At 39.8% G+C, this 19422-nt stretch overlaps 2 protein-coding genes across 3 annotated transcripts; one reads left to right on the top strand and one right to left on the bottom strand.

Annotated features, from left to right (window-relative positions):
- Window positions 1-583: 583 nt before the first annotated feature.
- LOC131430582 (cytosolic 10-formyltetrahydrofolate dehydrogenase) lies at window positions 584-8487 on the top strand. Its single transcript, XM_058595662.1, has 3 exons — window positions 584-748; window positions 5538-8238; window positions 8303-8487. Exons 1-3 carry the CDS (start codon window positions 704-706, stop codon window positions 8356-8358), a joined length of 2802 nt encoding a protein of 933 aa, XP_058451645.1. The 5' UTR covers window positions 584-703; the 3' UTR covers window positions 8359-8487.
- On the bottom strand, window positions 8487-18939 carry LOC131430581 (dynein axonemal assembly factor 1 homolog). Of its 2 annotated transcripts, none has more exons than XM_058595660.1 (10): window positions 18826-18939; window positions 18676-18767; window positions 18472-18611; window positions 18323-18410; window positions 18125-18267; window positions 17965-18063; window positions 17844-17908; window positions 17439-17524; window positions 11110-11153; window positions 8487-11045 (listed from the first exon to the last, which is right to left on the bottom strand). In XM_058595660.1, exons 1-10 carry the CDS (start codon window positions 18864-18866, stop codon window positions 8523-8525), a joined length of 3321 nt encoding a protein of 1106 aa, XP_058451643.1. In that variant the 5' UTR covers window positions 18867-18939; the 3' UTR covers window positions 8487-8522. The 2 variants fall into 2 exon arrangements, with proteins under 2 accessions (XP_058451643.1, XP_058451644.1); XM_058595661.1 differs by having other exon boundaries at window positions 18125-18171.
- Window positions 18940-19422: the final 483 nt, after the last annotated feature.

Here is a 19422-nt window from a genome sequence, read left to right as displayed (position 1 = left end):
TTGTTTTCAATTTAACTTCGCTACCGTTAAATGATGAAGATTAAATTTCTTTCAGAAGTGTACTACACAAATTTGATCCACGAAATCATTGGCTTTTGTTGTTCAATTATGAGAAAGGACATTGGGACGACGACGACGACGACATTCTCGTGAACTTGAATAGCGTGTAAGTGGCGGTTATCTTATATGGTAGAGAAATAGAATGATAGTAGAAAAGTTGAAAGCAGTTTGGAGAATGCGAATATTTTTATTTTTACAATCCTCGCGGTGTTTACGTACAAATTCAAAATAGGTCGAAAGAGTTCAATCGCTGGCACTCACAAAAAAAGCTGATATTCTCCTGTAAATCAATCGACGGAACGCCGAAGCAAAATATTAGGTAATCTGTTCTATTCGACCGAGTGTATCAATGTGCACGCTTGTCTGTTTACGCTTGTCCCGTCCGACTTCCGACGGGTCCGGTGTCTGGTGAAAGCATAATACGGGTGCTCGCCCTGCACAACCCTCGGTGAGACGAAATTGATAAGGTGTATTATATTACAATTATGTTTGCCCCGAGAAGCTATATAAATGATGGCCTTTCGGTAGGTTAGCAGATCAGTCGACGGGCAAGTTTTCAATCGCGAGGATCATATTCGGTGAAGTGCCGCAGACAGTGACGGAAGAGTGACACCGGAGCTCAAGCCCAGTAGTTTAGAAGAAAATGAGTGCTCAGAGTGATGCAACGCAAGCCAAAGCAAATGGACATGTTAGTATCGAAGGGGATCCCGGATTAGGGTTAAATAAGTAAGGCAGAAAAGTGAGGAATTATGCGCAAATAGTTAAGAAAAAAATATGCTTCTCCGGTGTTTTGTGCAATTCGATTATCCTTCGGGAATCTGGTGTTCCTTGAATTTTAGTTGTGTTTAACTCGTGTCCTAGCGATGGTTATTTAACAGAAGTCGTAGTTTTCAAAAAAAAAAATTCTAATTTGATTTATTTTATCGAAGTATAAGCTAAAGTTTATACTTCGCTTGTGGTTAGTGTCGATAGTGGTTCCTATGTGGCTAAAAACAGCACCAAATTCAGCTGTACCGGTAGTATAAAGTTACAATTGTTTAGCGAACGATGCACTGTTTATAGGAAATTGTTTTTTTGTACTCCGCCTTCAGCAAAATTAAATTTAAATTATTGGTTTTGTTGTTCCATTGGTTGCCGGTGAACTTTCTCTGGATCCGACTTCCGGATCCGAAACAACTGAATTAGATGAGTTGATACATCTTAAAATACTGAACTGCATTCCATGTGACAGGGACCAAAATTAGTCTCAATATTCTGCCAATTGATTGTTCTTATTACCTGATTCTCTAACAAACTTCCTTTTTTCATTCATAGTTCACGTAAGAGATGAATCTGTGAAGATCTCCGCTGCTTACGAAAAGAGCATTATTAGCACCATTAGATGGATTAAATCAAGCTGTTTTAACTGGATCTCGTCATAACCTTTTCCTTGGATGTGCCGCTCCTGAAGCTCCTCACCCGATTTTCGTCACACTAGAACCCGCCACTTTCTGTTATACACAACGAATCTCGATTCGTCCATTCAGAGAACTGAATTTGAGAGCTCTACGGGTTTATCAGCATCCTAAGCAAACTTAAGTATTTTGGCTTAGTTTGCCCTGCTGGTACGATGGAGCTTCATTCCCTTTACTACGGGACGACGATGAACATTTAAACCATAAACTAATAACTGCAGGTTTTTTATTAAAATCGTCGAGTTCTTCCTAACATCGCGCATAATTGAGCATTTTCAGGGTAGCGAAATAGTAGCGCGCATGCACGGAATGCATAAGAACGCAGGATCGAGTCCTGTCTCTGAGCGTATCTTTTTCTAAAATATCATCTTTTATGTTTCCACTCAGTCATTGCAAAAACTGGATAAAGAAACAAATCGTTCTGCATCCCCGAAAGAATGCCGAACGATCTGCAGGTGTCAAAATGAACAGTTAATAAAACCTCCAACCCCCGAAAGGAATTGGAGATATTACAAAAGCGACACCATTCTGCATTCCCGGAAGAATGAAGAGTGATTCGCAGTATGTATGAACAGAAGTCAATTCGGTACCCCTTAAGGGATGCCAAACAATCTGCTAAAGCCTTTTAAAGTCAATACAGAAAAAATTCGTTCACTCCAGGAAGATCGATGAATTTCTCTGAGTATAGCTCCTTACCACATTGGATGAGAAACGATAGAATATCCTTTAATTTTAGCTCCGCATACATAGACTCAACCATGTATGGACCAAAAACCCGGATACGTAGTTGCGTTAATGCGGAAAAGTTACACATCAAATGATATGAAGTATCGTGATTGCGTTCAGAGATGTCTATCTCCTCTGTGTGACGAAGAGCAAGTATAATTTCTCCCCTCGCACTGACAACATCAACGAGAGTCTTTCTCCTTCACACATATACATCACTGTTATATAAAGTGTGTACGCATCATGAGAGCGAATGTTTATTTTTTTTTTAACTCGAGCACTGGTTCACACTAAATTACTAGAGCAGAGCTCTGAAATTCTCTGAGGTGGATGAAGATATTTTCTCCGAAGTCTACACGCCGGTTGAGGACTCTGGTATACGGTTCGCATAAGAGAAGCGTGGGGCACCAGGTCGTCATCTGATTGATGTCTTTGACAACCTTTCCCATTGCCTTGAGTCTCCTCTTCATGATTGCCCAGTATTTCTCAACTGGGGGCAGTTGGGTGGGTTAAGGTTTTTCGGAACAAACTGGATCTCTTTCTCTGCATACCATTCTTGAACGACTTTGCTGTAATGACAGCTTGCCAAATCTGGCCAACACATTACGGGATAATCGTGGGATCAAATGAACGGCAAAATTCGTTTTTGGAGACACTCTTTTTGGTACAGTTTCGATGTCATTGTCTTATTTGTAACGAAAACTTTCGTTTTTTTGCCACAGCTGCAAATGCCCTGCCAAATCATAAATTTTCTTGCAAATTTGTCGGCAAAAACAAATTTAAATTTGGCTGGAACATCCCCTCGAGTCGTTGCCAGGTAAAATTTTTGACCTTGGATTTGCCCGAAGTCAGCCTTGACATAGGTTTCATCGTCCATTAGAAGACACCCGTCGAACTTGGTCAGCACCTGGTCATATAGTTTCCGAGCACGAATTTTTACCACACTATTCTGTTTTATGGTCCGATTTGGCTGTTTGCTATATCGATACGACTTGATTCCTTCCCGGAGTCGAGTTCCCCTCACGGTACTATGGGCAGAACCGAATTTTCTGGCCAAATCACGGTCCGACAGATTAGGATTCCTCTTATTCGTCTTCAAAATTTTACCACTCAGTTTCCGGTTGACAGTTCCACTCCGACGATTGGCTTGAGGCTTCCGAATCGTCGTCAATGTTTCCTAATACCGTTTGATAACGCGCCATACGGTATTTCTGGGCAATTTCAGCTGTTTTGCTAGCCTAGATGCAGACCACAATGGATTTTGCAAATAACAGTGCAAAATTTTTGTCCCTTTTTCGGCTTCCATGTTGATTGTTTACAAAGTACAGTCCATTTGCGGAATGTCAAAAATCATACGTGAAGCTGACAAAATTCCCGACAAGAACTTCAAAATCCGTCCACCAGGAGCGCAATATGAGCAAAAGTTTGTTCCAATTCTAAATGAAGCTTTATCCCGCATAGCGTTTTGGCTACCTGGGCAGCCATGAAGACCAGACGGCTACTAAAATTGATTCAGTGATGGTTGTCAAATCCAATTTGACAAAACAAAGTCGCCTATATCTAAGTTAGCCGAACGTTTTCATCTTCTCACCTTCGCTAAAAATGTCAAAGATTTCAATGTGGATAAATCCTGGTGGATACGGTTGTATCGTTTGAGTTGTATATCTGGCAACGGTGAGGTAGTCGGTCACCAGAATGTCTGCCAGCCATATTTTCCCAGCTGGCAGCGTTTAGTCAGCCATCTGGCAGCCATGCGTATGCAGGTATTAGTAATAATTAAAAATAAACTCATTCATTATGAATGATAAAAATGAAAGCGCATTTTTTACTTACTGTAAAAACCTAAAAGTTGCAAATAAAATCTACTATATTCATCGAAGTAATTTTAATGTTGATTGTAAAGCAGGTTTTAAATTTTTTTTTGAATTTTGAATCATTTCGGAATAGGTTTAACGAAGGGGTATGCTGGTTCTTCATTTTTCATGTTATAAAACCTTATAAAAAACTGTTCACTTGGCAGCAATATGATCTTATAATGGTTTTCAGAAGGCTTTTGTAGAGTTTTCAGTTTCAATGCAAGAATTATGGTGTAACACTCAAGCTACAACTTTTTACTTGAAAATGTTACTTGAGATTAATTTACAGCAAAATGAAATTAAATATGTTCGTCTTCATAGTGTTTGCTAAAAAATTGGCGGGGCAACAATTTTTGAGTTCGCCTCGGGCGCCAGAAATGCTCACTACGGCAAAGCACTATTGAAATTAACAATTTTCAAAAGATGATTCGAAAAACAAAATATGCAATATCAAACTACATTGTTACCGACGATATTGACAACACTTATTCTACCACCCCGCAGTAATATTAATTTCAACAAACTTACTCAATTTCAACCAATCACGAGCTGGTCCGAAACTGGTTCGGAAAGTGGATTAACAATTGCCAGGTCCTGTCCTAGGCCATGGCAACAGCTCATCAACATAGACGGGTATGTAATACCTGACATTGTTAAGCTCAACGCACTGGGCTTTGTTATTTTCCTGCTCGAACATGACTGGCTAGCTACGATTCGTGTTCTTTCAAAAACTGCACGTAGATTGAGCCATCCCATTTGTTCAACTGTAGTTCTTAGTTCAGCATGCTTTTTTGTCTTCAATTCTGTTTACTGAATATTAAATACTGCACTGAATGGAGTCAATAACAATTGCCATTGGTCAAAACTTTGCTTTTTGTACTTGCGGCTAGTGCATCTCAAGATCCACTTATTGTTCAGAGTACTCTATTGTTCACTACGCTGTATTGAATTTTGTTTATATCACCAGGACTGCAGCTGCACATCTTCTTCAATCAAGCGTAAGCGAGCTTGAACCCCGCAGTTTTATTAAAAGTTATACCCTACGGCATCCTTCCCGCAAGAGAAAAGACCATTTTTTCCAATCTGCTTTTTTCGTTAGATTAAGAATTTGTTTTTTTATTCATCTGCTGATTTCTATTTTACTGTTTCAATATATTCAAATAAATAATTAGCTGGTCGTTTCAACAAAACACTTCATGTAACATACAATAAACGAAATTTCTTGTTTATACTTCAAACTACATTAAACAACGACATCAACTACTAGTGAGAACATAAAAATCCCCAGTTTAGAGGTGCAACAACCACTCACATTCTCTTAGCTGATTTTACTTTTCGTAGAATGTGAGCCGATGTTATTGTCACTGGAAACTGACTACCCGCTATATTACGAAAAACAGTTTCCGACGTGTTGATTGATTCACTTTTTCTTATCCTATAGCTCAACGGATCCGGTGGTCACACGGGCGACCTGAAAATAGCCATTATCGGACAGAGCAACTTTGCCGCGGAGGTGCTGGAAGTGCTGCTCGAACATCATCACATCGTGGTAGGAGTTTTCACGATCGCCGACAAGGGAAATCGGGAGGACATCTTAGCCACGACCGCTCGCCAGTATGGTATTCCGGTGTTCAAAATCTCCGCCTGGCGACGGAAAGGCGTTCCGATTCCGGAGGTTCTCGACAAGTATCGATCGGTGGGCGCTAACTTGAATGTCCTTCCGTTCTGCAGTCAGTTCATTCCGATGGAAGTGATCGACGGTGCAAAACTTGGAAGCATTTGTTATCATCCTTCGATATTGCCCCGACACCGTGGAGCGAGTGCTATTTCGTGGACCTTGATTGAAGGAGACAATACGGCCGGATTCTCGATCTTCTGGGCCGACGATGGACTGGATACGGGACCGGTTTTACTGCAGAGACAATGCCCTGTGTTTGGTGAGGATACTCTGGATTCGCTGTACAAAAGATTCCTTTATCCAGAAGGAGTGACTGCTATGGCCGAGGCAGTGGATATGATCGCCGAAGGAACAGCACCGAAGATACCTCAAACAGAGATCGGTGCCACATACGATCCGGCTCTGTTCCGAGAAGAGAATCAATATATCAACTTGAATCAGTCGGCAGAGCGAATCTTCAACTTTATCAGAGGATTGGATTCGGTTCCCGGAGCGTTGGCAGTTATCGAGGGAGAAGATGGAGTTGAGAGTCCTGTTCGTTTGTATGGTGCCTCAATGAGCGCCCCGGTGGTGCTGGACAATGCAAAACCAATTCGTTTCAAGGGAGCTGCTGGGGATGCATTCGTAGATCGAGACGGGATTTTCTTAACCGGAACCGACGGTCGATTAGTTAAGGTAAAACGGCTGAAAAAAGGCAGCAAGATGATTCAGGCCAGCCAATGGTTCTCACAAGCCGGGAAGAAAGTGGTCCCGCTAGTGCTGGATGAGCGAGAACTGGAGATGGAAAGTGTTCTAAGAAATATATGGAAAGCAATTCTGAAAGTGGAGATCGAGCCAGATACTGACTTCTTTGCATGTGGAGCGGGATCAATGGACGTAGTACGACTAGTGGAAGAGGTAAAGGATGCTCTTGAAGTTCCACTGGAGAATGAAAATGTTTTCATGGCTCCGGCGTACGCCGAATTCTTGAATGAGGTCGTTACCAGATCACGTAGTGGAACTAGCGATGCTGGAACGGGACCCGAATACGAAGCAGTTGTGATACGCGAGAACAAGAAGGTAATTTCTGTTCCCACTCAGATGTTTGTCAACGGACAGTTCATTGATGCAAAGAATCGTAAAACTTTGGATATCGTAAATCCGACGACGGAAGAAATCATCTGCAAGGTAGCAAATGCATCCCCCGAAGACGTGGACTATGCAGTAAACTGCGCTTACCAAGCATTCAAGGGGGTGTGGAGTCAGGTTTCAGCTAGGGAGCGAGGACAGCTGATGTACAAACTGGCTGACCTGATGGAACAGTACAAAGAGGAGCTAGCAACCGTGGAATCGGTGGATTCAGGAGCAGTCTATACGCTGGCCTTAAAAACCCACATCGGCATGTCGATCGATGCATGGCGCTATTACGCGGGATGGACGGATAAGATCGAAGGTTCAACGATTCCGGTCAATCCGGCTAAACCGAACCATGTATTGACCTTCACCAAGCGGGAACCAATAGGTGTTTGTGGATTGATTACTCCTTGGAACTATCCGTTGATGATGTTGTCATGGAAGATGTCTGCTTGCATAGCGGCCGGAAACACGGTCATAATTAAACCGGCCCAAGTTTGTCCTTTGACGGCTCTGAAGTTTGCCGAACTGACCGTCAAAGCTGGATTCCCACCCGGAGTTATCAATGTAGTAACCGGGAGTGGATCGGTAACGGGTCAAGCCATATCTGAGCACCCTCTGGTACGCAAACTTGGTTTCACCGGGTCTACTCCAATCGGAAAGGTTATTATGACATCCTGTGCAGCATCCAACATGAAGAAGTGCTCGATGGAACTCGGTGGAAAAAGTCCATTGATTATATTTGCCGACTGCGACCTCGATAGGGCCGTTCGACTCGGAATGTCCTCAGTGTTTTTCAACAAAGGAGAAAATTGTATTGCCGCTGGACGGTTGTTCGTGGAGGATAAAATTCACGACGAATTTGTACGCAAGGTAGTCAAAAATATTAAAACCATGACGATTGGGGACCCGCTGAATCGAGCGACAGCACATGGACCCCAGAATCATAAGGCACATCTGGATAAATTGGTGTCGTACTGTGAAACTGGAGTGATGGAAGGTGCCAAGCTGGTCATTGGCGGTAAACGAGTTCCGAACAGGAAAGGGTTCTTCTTCGAACCGACCGTATTCACCGACGTGGAAGATCGCATGTTCATAGCGCAGGAAGAATCCTTTGGACCGATAATGATCATTTCCAAGTTCCACAGCAGCGATTTTGATGCCTTGGTGCAAAGGGCTAACAACACTGAGTTCGGATTGGCAAGTGGAGTTTTCACGAAAGACATCCAAAAGGCTTTGCTATTTGCGGAGAAGGTCGAAGCCGGAACAGTATTCGTGAATACGTACAATAAGACCGATGTCGCGGCGCCGTTCGGAGGCTTCAAACAAAGTGGCTTCGGAAAGGATTTAGGTAAGATTGAAAGTGTTTCGACTGGGGCAATAAATAAGTTGTTATTTTATTTTTCTGTTTTCAGGCAAAGAAGCTTTGAACGAATATCTCAAAACTAAATGTGTTACAGTGGAGTACTAGAGCACATCCTGTGGATTGTGTAGACTATACCAAATCTGGAGAGAGGCTTTAAAGTATGTGTTTGAGAAACGTGCTTATTAATTACGATAAAACATTACTTATTATAATAAAAATAACGATATTTTTAAATTATCAGCTCATTTAATAGAAAATCATTCTCTCGTTTATTCCACATCACTAGCAGCATCGCTTCCTGACTTCAAATATGCAGGTTTCGATTCCGCGTCTTCCAAATCCAGTGTACTGGAAACCGGATTGCCAACTTTAGTGTCAGTACTTTTGCTATCTTCGTGATTTTCGACTTCTTCCCAAGCCGTAGTTTTATCGAATACTTCAGCTGAATTAATTTTAATACTTTCCTCAGCTTCAATAATTTCTATTTCATTGGAATAGGATTCTTCACCGTTGGTACAAATGCTCGCTTTGCCGCTTAACTCAAGATATTCGTCGAACATCTGGTTCGATAAACGACGCTCCAATTTCTCACGTATCTTATCAAGGTTGACTACTGTGCTGGTTTGCTCTTGGTGCATGTTGTGACATTGAATAAACTGTCTGAACTTCTGTATTATCGGGTGTGCATTTAGGTTGATATTCTTTCGGAAATCTTCAATATCGTCGAACCGTTTCCAATACTGATCAACGCCAACAGTGAAGCACCCAACATCCGATGGGTTATCCGAAAGTTCACCAGCCGCTTCCGTCACTATATTGTAGAGTTCTTCTTCGGTCAGTTGATCAATTTCTTCTTGAATTTCTAGAAATTTTCGATAAACCGGATCCAAGGTTAACACATTATTCATGGTTGGCTTCAATTCGGCTTCTACAAAAGGAACCGGTTTTGGAGCCGCCAGAAGTTCCAGAAGTGTATGATCTGGTCGCATAAGTGTTGTGGGCTCATCTTCACTAGAATCTTCCGAGGCAGATTCGTACGAATCACTGGTCTCAGAAATAGACTTGCTGGAGGATGAATCGTTAGCAGCATGGATTATTCTATCGATGACTTGGTTAACTTTGACCGTATGGTCATCCACATCTGTGTTTTTTTTCAATTCAGCTACCGTAGATGAAATGCGTACCGGATCCTCGACAAGATCTCCCTTTTCCTCGCAAGAATTGTCTACGGCAACTTCAAACGGACAGCCAATCTCATTATTTTCGATATTCTGATGAACAACTGTTTCTTCAACACTTATCTGACTGCCACTGTTTGGGATAATTGCTTCAATGTTGTGAAAGTTAGTGCCCTCATCAATACTCAGAATGAGCTCATCGATTTTTTGTACCTTCGCACTTATTTGTCCATAGTCCTCCATGATGTTTTCAAGCTGCTCGTGAATTTCATCAATTTGCGAATTATAACGATCCCTCTGGGCGGCTACTCTGTCAATCAAACCCTGAAGTTTTTCCTGGTCCTTTCGAATAACTTCCATTCTGTAATTACTAAAGTCATACTTCGTTCCACAGATTGAAAACTGTTGTTGCTCTAGATTCATAGCAACAGTTGAGTGTTGTTGGAGTAACCGATCAATGAGTTTTTCTTTCGATTCCGCTACTTCCTTCCGAGCTTGTGCGATTTTTGACTCATTAGAGTTTTTCTCCATGGCCTTGAAAACACCTTCATACACAAGTGGCTTCGTACGATCAGGCGAAGCTAACCGAGATCGAATTACTTCCGAGTCATCTTCCTGTTCCTCAGGCTTAGGATCCAAGATATTTACGGAACGGAAAAATTTCTTATAATCATCAATGTAATCAGCAATTGATTTCTCTTTTTCTAAAGATTTCGGAAAGCAATTCACTGGTTCTTCGTCTTCTGAATCCGTAGAAGAAATAGACGGATCGGATTGGAAATTTATTGCTAGTTTGCGGTTCTTTTTCGGTATTATCTTGTCGTACATGTCGTTGCTGTCGGAGGACTCTGCATCCGACGAGTTATTATCCTTTTGTTCTACATTCTTATTTGAAACGCTAGACGATTTCGAGTCCGACTCATCAATGTTTGAGTTTCCGGTGTTTTCAAGAGCAGATGGCTGTGTATCACCATAACTAATTAGCTCCCCTTCTTTGGATTCCATGGAGATCGAGATTTCCACATCGTTTTGGATAACCACATTCAAAGTATCATCTTCCAGGTCAGCTTTCTTTACATTGCTTTTCTTTTGTTCCGCAGGTGAGAGAACTTCTTCTGAATCTTGACTCATTTCAATTACTGAGGAAATAGTATCGTTTTCGAATACACACTGAGAGACTACAGGGCCTTCTGATGGTTCCTCAGCAATCAATGATCGCAAAGGTTTAATCAACTCCAACGGATGTCTTTTTTGAACATATTCCTCCTTTTCAACATTATAGTCGTCTGAATCAATTTCCTCGATTAGTTTCTTCTCCTTTTTGCGTTGGAAATTATTCTGATCCGATACAAACTGATCTTTTGATGCACTGCCACTCACATCTGCCGTAGTTACATCACCACCGAATTCACTAGTCAGTAGCGGATCTTTTTTCGGGGCGAATCGTTGAAAGATACTAGTCGAACCGGCGGCACTTGGTTGTTCGCAAAGTAAACGATCCACCTCATCCCATGCTTGTTCGTTAGTTTTTTCGTTGATTTCCAGCATCGTTTCGGAGTCCTCACCGGGTTTGCAAGAATTGTCATTCTCTTCTTCGTCGCTACTCGTTTTCAGCTTAAATATTAATTTTAGATTAATTGCAGTTACTTTGAATAAATTGTTATTTCAAATAACTCACCAGTTCTGGTTCACCATCACCCCGATGTCGCAAACGGAGTGTAGCTAGAAAAATATAAAGAAATATTGAATGAAGATACAAATTATGGCGAATGTCGAGATGTTTCAATAGGGTTTACTCTACTATCTGAAAGATGTTCTGAAAATGTAAAGTGACGTCTCGGCTCAGTATTATTTGCAAATTATCATGAATTGGTTAACTCCAGAGCAACGCTTTCAAATCGTGGAAATTTATTTTCAAAATCAGTGTTCAATTAAAACTGTTTATAGAGTACTTCGTGAATTTTATGGTGCACATAATCGTCCGTCTGAGACCACCACACAGTGGTTTGAATCGACAAAGACGTGAACTTAATTCTCTAGCTGCTAAAACGTTGATCCGATATACATAGTTTCTTTAGAGAACTCATTCACAAAACTATACCTCGTCTTTTGATCACAATAAAAAATGTGCAAAGCCTACTACGATAAAAGGTCATTTCAACAACTTTTTTCCCTTAAGAGACAGAAAAAAGATGTCTTCTACAAAGTTTTAGAACTTCTAACGAGAAAAAACTTTGCCGAAAAAGCTATAGGTCTAACACATATAGTTTCGGATATATGAAGCATTTTCGTTTGAAAACCACTTAAAATCACTTTTTTGTACATAACTTTTTTCGCAATTATTTTCAGTGTCTACTATGTTCGAGACAATTACTAAAACCGTAAAATTACACATATTTGTTTTCAAGACTGTGCACGGTTTAGACGTACCATTACCAGTACGCCCAAAAACATAGTTTAAATTTAAGTCTTTTGAGATTAATTTTTATGTGTTGAAATGTGTAAGTGTAGCCTGCTTGAAAGGCTGAATCCTTTTTGTAAAATCATGTCATTCTACGAAATACGTTCTTATGAATTAAGCCATACACTGAAAAAAAATAAGAAATTCACACGATTTCTAAATAAATAGTACTATGAAATGGACATCAGTTGAATAAAAAATTCGATTCAAAACCATTCTCGATGTAAAACTAAATTGGAATACATTAATTTCAATGAATATGATCGTTTATTTATATTGACGATTGGTTTTACTTTTAAAGTATATTGAAAAATGAAGCACAGTGAAGTAACTTTATATTAAATTTCCTGCTCCAAATATGCACTGTTGGTGTTGGTGAGAGCAGCACTGCATATTATTTTTAAGAACACAAAAGATTTGGTTGATAATACAAATGCTGGAGCATTTGGTCAATGATAATATAACGTTACATACAGGCGTACACGGTATCAAATCAAATTATGTAAATTATGAGTCTAGACATTTTTTAAAAAGAGAAATGCCTGAACTCGAGTATAAAAACGTGCACAGACTAAGAATCAAGAATAATAATTAACAAAAAAAGATTGTTTGGTTTTAGGGAATTTGTAACTAATCCGTTGCCTTACTGCAATTCTATTACATTTTCTACTGAAGTCGGTTATATCTTGCGATTTTTTTTGTGATAACGGTCAATAAGACACCTATCAACATTCACTTTGAAGAGGAATTCCGAAAGACTCGGTACTCGCTGAGAGTAAGTCATAATAATAAGCTACAGTGAAAAGTCTTCTTATTCGTCTGGTGTTAAAACTAATGCTCTATTTTTTTATACCTCGACTGCAATTTCTTGCACAAGTTATTGCCTGAAGGTAACTTATCGGTCGATATCACAAATAACGCGTGATATGAAGGCCACGCTACGAAATTCGTAGACCAGACGATGATTATGACTTCAGCTTATTCAATGCAGTGAGCATATCAGCGTTGGTGAACTGGATGTTATTAAGGCTTAGTACATCACAAGAAACATCTCTTAGACCGGTCTCCACCTGTGCTGAAGTAGACGGAACAGTTTCAAAAACACTTGAAAAGTGTTTAGCGAACAGCTTGCAGATTTCACCAGACAAACTTGAACTTTCATTCCCAAGAGTCATTATGGAAGGAAGACCTTTCTCCTTGCGCTTGTTATTCACAAAAGACCAGAAACGTTTTGGGTTTTTTGAGTAGTCAATGAAGATTTAGGGTTTTTTGCACATTTCACTACATTACTCCGGAACCGTAGGTTGAATCTTGATGAAATTCAATGGCAGTCAATGAGCCAATTCGACCATTTATTTTAATCTAAGTTTATGGAAATCGGTTTTTTATAAGAGATACTCTCATTAAGGCCTATTTGCGTACAAGCTTTACGTGGTCGATTGAGCTGAGTTTTCAGCTATTTTTTTTTGTATTGCATCTCGTTGTCAACCTTTTTCTAGGGGGAGAGGAGCTTCCATTTCTCTCCTGCGAGGATTGAGGGGCAGTTTGTTCGTGGTTCGTCTCGTCATCCATTGCCGTGGTATTGTTGTTGATTTCGTTGCTAGTTGTTGTAGATGCGCCTTGTTGTACATTGTTTGCAGTTGCTGGTTGGTTGGATGGTAAGCTGTTAACTGCAGCTGGTGTACTTTGTTCTATAGGGGTTACGTTGGATGGTTTCGTCGAAGGGGATACTTCACTGTCGTTGATGACTGTCACGGGTGTACTGGGGTTGCTTGGGGTTGGTGTGAAGGAAGCACCGTTGTCCTTTGGTGTGCTTGTCTCCTTGTCCAGTTTATCATATGGCTTACCGTAATGAACAGCTTTTTGGCAATATTGACATTGGTAGCCATCTGATTGTCATAGGTAACAAGTGATTTGCACGGGATTCTTGTATCCTGACCGAAAGTTACATAAGAAGGTATAGTCCTTTTCAAGCGCATGCGTAACAAACATACGCCATGTAGAATACCGGGGAAAAAGTTCTTCCACTTTTCTTTTTCGATAGAGAGAATCTCTCCGTATTGGGGCATAGTTTTACGAATATAAGGATCGATGACGCTTGAGGGAAGATTATGCACACGCACTTCTATAGCACTATCTTCCATATACGAGGTCTGTTCAAAAAAGTTCCCGGAATTTTTTAATTGCGCGCGTCTGGAGAGTCCGGTGGTCAATTTTTTTTTTATTGTGTTGGTACATATGTCCCTAATGTATGGTGAAATTTTCAGCTGTATTCTTGTAGCGGCTGGTGTAGACGTGTTTTTTTGAGCTCGGCGATTTTTGTTTGTTTAAACAATTGAAGAATTGAAGAGTCAAAGAATTTGTATTAAATTTTGCGTGAAAAATGAAATAAAGTGTAACCAAGTGTGCGAAATGTTACAGAGAGCCTACGGTGAGTCTGCTATGAAAAAAACAAGTGTTTACGAGTGGTATAAGCGTTTCCAAGATAGCCGCGAAGACGTTGAAGACGACGAACGCTCCGGTCGACCCAGCAGGTCAATAATCGATGAAAATGTGGGAAAAGTGGAAAAAATGATTATGGATGATCGCCGAATCACTATTAGGGAAGTTGCTGATGAAGTTGGCATATCAGTTGGCTCATGCCATCATATTTTTTTCAAATGTTTTGGGCATGGAACGAGTGGCAGCAAAATTCGTTCCAAAACTGCTGAATTTTGATCAAAAAAACAAACGCTTTTTTGGATAAAAACAAGACTTCAATCATGCCCCAACCTCCTTATTCACCAGATATCGCTCCGTGTGATTTTTTCCTGTTCCCAAAGTTGAAGAGACCCATGAAAGGACAGCGTTTTTCATCGATTGAAGAGATAAAGGCAGAATCGCTGAGAGTGCTACAGAGCATTACAAAAAGTGACTATCAGGGGTGTTTCGAAGACTGGAAAAAACGCTGGCATAAGTGTATTATATCTAGGGGGGGTTTACTTTGAAGGGGACCATATAGATGTAGATGAATAAATAAATATTTTTTAGAAAAATGAGAATTCCGGGTACTTTTTGAACAGACCTCGTATACTGGAATGTTGTTCTCGTGCTCCACATAATGCTCCACATAATGCACATTTTTATTTACTCTTGCGAATTGAATTGCATCCAACTCTTTGTAAAACTGGATGTAAACAACATTATTTGTCTTATTGCATTGAAGTAAATGCACACGTTCAATGTCAAGATGCACTTGCTCCTTAAGCAAACCTTCAAGTTCTCGTATCGAAGGTCGAATTTTGCACTGCCTGAAGTCAACAATAATTGTTTTCTTTCGTGTCGGCGGTAGCTTCTGTTCGTTTGGTTCACTCATTTCGAGGCCGTTCTATTCTTCACTACACAATACTGTACTTGGTTTCTTCCGTACCGAACGTAAGCGGTTTTGTTTTATCGACTGACTTGGATGAGATGTGAGAGCGAACTGGTGGAAATCGGTTTACTGATCTCTGAGAAAATTGAAAGCACGAGACCAGCCATCTTCGAGAAAATAGAATGCACATTTCCGTTATGAAAGTTGTTTATTTTTAAGAGGAATAGGATTTGAATTTAAGAAAATTGATAAAATCTTTGTTGGAATCGATAGAACGATCAATATAATTTAATGTTTGAAGATGATTTCATGCAAATGTTGGTCGTGGCTCCGGTTTAGATGACCCATGCACATGGTCCAATTTCGGCACACTTTTTTCAATATATCGGCCGGTATTTGACATATGACAAATTCGCTAAATCACACGATCTAGACGGCTAATTGATGGGCCCAAAACGTGAGATAAACTGTTCACCGAAGGTGGCTCTCAATTTGGTCATTGTTTCGCGTACCGTGTGGGATGTGGCACCGTCTTGTCGAAACCACATGTCAGGCACGTCCAATTGTTCCATTTTGGGCAAAAGCAATCGTCAATCATCACACGGTAGAACTCGCCATTCACAGTAACGTTCCGCCCATCGTCGCCTTTGAAGATGTAAGGCCCGATGATGCCACCGGCTCATATTCCACGCCGAAAAATGATTTTTTTGGGATGCATTGCAATGCTTTTGGCTGGTCTTCACTCCGGATGCGGCAATTTTTATTTGTTGACGAGTCCATTCAACCAAAAATGATCTTCGTCTCTGAACGCAGTTTTTCAATAAAAAAGAAGATAACCGAGCACGAATTTTGATAGTAAAATTCAATAATTTGCAAGCGTTCGTTCGTTCGTAAGTCGATTGATGATTAAATTATAGACAAAACTGAATAAGTTTGATAATGACACAAGACACGATTTACGCAGATCTGTCAAAATCAGTGTTGCCAAAAAATATCAGCTAAAAAAATCACCCTTTATACTTTTAATTTATGGTTTGAAATGTTAAACACACGCCATCCTGTAATTCTGGAACCGGAAGCCGGATCCGATAAAATACAGAGCAGTCTATGGGACTGTAAGACCAGAGCTGCAAACTGTCAGTCATGTCAGATGACCTTGACAGACTGACTAAAATCATCGTCAACTGTAATCGGTACGGTCAATGTGTCTGTCAAATGAGATACTCGATAGTTCTATGACCAAGTCGAAGTATACTCAGTCAAAGACAGACGACTTTTTTGTTTTCTCTCTCATTCTCATATTCCCTGTTGAAGTAAAAAAATTCCATGAGAGTACTAACATAAACATAAATTGATACAGTTCATTGTTCTTTGCAAAAAATCATAGGACTTCGGAGTTTATTGGTGTAAATGAATATAATTCAATGTTTATGCTGTTTGATTAATATTTAGTCACATCGTAATCAAGCAGTGACAGGAGAAATGAAAATAATATCAATCGCATCGGCAATCAATGAGCGTCCTGGTGAGTTATCAAGAGAATTTAAGTTATGACTCCGGGTCTAAATAAAACTTATAAAACTAAAGTTATGACAGATCGGCTCTCAGACGCTCAATATATGATGATTGGTAGAGACCATTCATTGGAGCCTAAGTTTGAAGAAATCGGAGCAGGCGTCCCTAAGAAAATGTGGTGAGTTTCGTTTTTAAGTTTTTGTCGATTATTTTCGGCACTTCCCGAACCGGGAGCTACGCGCCGTTATATCCGATATAATATGATATAACTTTTTGCCTGCAATTAACAGAACAAGCACAATATAATGACTATATGACATACTCTTGAAATTGTAATTTTTGTGCCTTATGACCCAGTAATCCCAAAGCCGGAAATCGTATCAAGATAAAATTCAATAATACTCTATGGGATCTCAAGAAAATCAAGTGCATATTTTTAGTGCATATACACACAGAAATTTTACGATATATAGAGTATGAAACTCGTTCTTTTACAATCTACAATGCTCTAACTACTAGCCCCATTCATAATCAATCACTTCTTATAAATATTGTCATGTATCAAATTAGCTCGAATGGCACTTGTTTGTCGTTGAAAATTTGTTCGTGAAGTCCAATCACTTACAAGAAGTCAAGCACCGAGTCTCACAATTTTTCTTGAATTAAAATAAACATTTACCGTTGATGCTTCGGCGAATCTTCTTCTGCTCATCCCGTTTCCATCGTTGATGTTCCTTCCGTTCTGCGTCATAACCACCGCGTTTCCTACAATTTAACAAAATTAGAAGCATCCAATAGCACCAGGATTAATTGGAATAATCATATGCTATAATGTCGTTTGATAAAAATATAATTAAGTGAATTGTTAGAATTTTTTTCAATCAAATCACAATCAAATAAATATTAATCGATTGCTTTTAACTCGGCAAAAATTTGGTTGCAGAAAAAAACAACAGAAATCAAATATCCAACTTTAAGAAGTTCTGTTGGATATTTTTTTTTAAATTTTAGTGTATCATCGGTGGCTTGTACCAAACGCCATTATATCATATGGTAGCATTTTCGTAGAGTAACAATTACTAACCATGCTACGGCACAGGCTCGGTCACGATCCATTACTGGACGAGAATCTAGATAGGTTAGCGATTTCTGAAATGACAACAGTGTTAACAGTTTCATATCTTCCCACATGAAAAAAAACTCACACATTCCAGAATCAACGTCTTTCGGTAGGATGGAATGTCGTTTACAACGGGATTCCCGGTCATGGTTAGAACACGGAGCTCCTTCATGTCACCTAAAATCTTCAAAGCAAAGCATACATTATTTGTCATTGTCAAACCTGTAACAGAAAACAATAACAACCTTTACAACGGCAATATCTTCAATTCGGTTATGAGAAATATCCAGCACTGAAATAAAGTCACAATAGCGTAACTGCTCAAGACTATCCGCAGTTTTCAAATAGTTATGCGATATGTTTAGCGTGTTGAGAACGGGAAGTATTTCTGGATGCATAACAAAATTAGTAATATGAACATTACTGGCTTTTTGAATATTTACCGTGACCGCAATTCTCAATCTTGTTGATGTGATTATGGGACAAATTGAGAGTATCCAGTTTTTTGCAGTTATGTAAATTTTCCATTTTCTAGAAAGATGTTTGAGTTCAAATTCAAAATTCCACCCCCGGATGGTGACAACAAACTTACGGTGATGAGATTATTCTGCAGATATAAACATTTCAGTTCAGTCTGAGCCTCCAACCCACTGATGGCCGAAATCGCGTTGCACTCCAACCACAGACACTTGAGACCGACATACTCTTCAAGCGATTCTATTGCGTTGTATCCTGAGTTGGTGGTGAAAATTTAACATCTCTTGATACGTCATCAATGGTTCTATCGATTACTCACCTGAATAATGCAAATATAGGATATCGTTCAGACGAGGCGTGACGTAAAGCTTATTTTTCTTGCACGAATCAACAATGGACTTTTTGGTCATTCTGATGGGAAGAAATCCGATTTCAATCAACATTTCAAATAAAACATTTATCGACTTACCTCCTAGGACCAAAAGAATCCTCAACGCACTCGCGAACCATTTTCAAGGCCGATGGTAAAAATCTATCCCAAGCTTCTCGGCCGCCACGTAATGTCTTATTTACTGAAATGGAAAATAACAAATCCGTCCGTTGTCATGAGCAACCCCCTCGGTCTATGATTCTATGAGGCACGTGCTGCCATGCGAAAAAACATGCGTTATAGCTATGTTGGCGCCAATCAGCGACATTGTGGATACAGTAACGGTGGTTACGATCAAAGTGGCAAGCTTGAATCGACGAACCGAAAAAAGCTGCCATCACCTTAAAAGCTTCCGTATCACAAACGACGGAGCTTAATTTGCTTTGAGACGGAATTCGAAGAAGCGTTACTCGTATTGAATGGATTGTTAGATGCGATTTCATTTTTTAAGAAGAAAGAAAAACAAATATTTGGTTCAGGTTTTGTCCAAGAACCGACAAAAATCAAAATAAACTCAAACGGGTACATGAAATTTTCGAAATCGAAAAAATAATTTTGATGCCAAAAGGCTTAGAATTGCATGAAACGTCGAGATTTAATGTCATCTCGAAAAAAATTTTTTTTTTAGGCAGCGCT

This window comes from Malaya genurostris, chromosome 2 (assembly GCF_030247185.1).
Source record: "Malaya genurostris strain Urasoe2022 chromosome 2, Malgen_1.1, whole genome shotgun sequence".
Classification (NCBI taxonomy): Eukaryota; Metazoa; Arthropoda; class Insecta; order Diptera; family Culicidae; genus Malaya; species Malaya genurostris.
Note: the sequence above shows the minus strand (reverse complement) of the source record. Positions and strands in the feature narration are given on the sequence as shown.

Excerpts from the sequence above, each read along its gene's own strand:
- LOC131430582 (XM_058595662.1), top strand. The coding sequence starts at position 704 with ATGAGTGCTCAGAGTGATGCAACGCAAGCCAAAGCAAATGGACAT. Across the intron at positions 749-5,537 it reads AAGCCAAAGCAAATGGACAT|CTCAACGGATCCGGTGGTCA; the intron begins GTTAGTATCGAA and ends CTTATCCTATAG. Across the intron at positions 8,239-8,302 it reads TGGCTTCGGAAAGGATTTAG|GCAAAGAAGCTTTGAACGAA; the intron begins GTAAGATTGAAA and ends TTCTGTTTTCAG.
- LOC131430581 (XM_058595660.1), bottom strand. The coding sequence starts at position 18,866 with ATGGTTCGCGAGTGCGTTGAGGATTCTTTTGGTCCTAGGAG. Across the intron at positions 18,612-18,675 it reads CCTATATTTGCATTATTCAG|GATACAACGCAATAGAATCG; the intron begins GTGAGTAATCGA and ends CCACCAACTCAG. Across the intron at positions 11,046-11,109 it reads GTGATGGTGAACCAGAACTG|CTGAAAACGAGTAGCGACGA; the intron begins GTGAGTTATTTG and ends TTAATATTTAAG.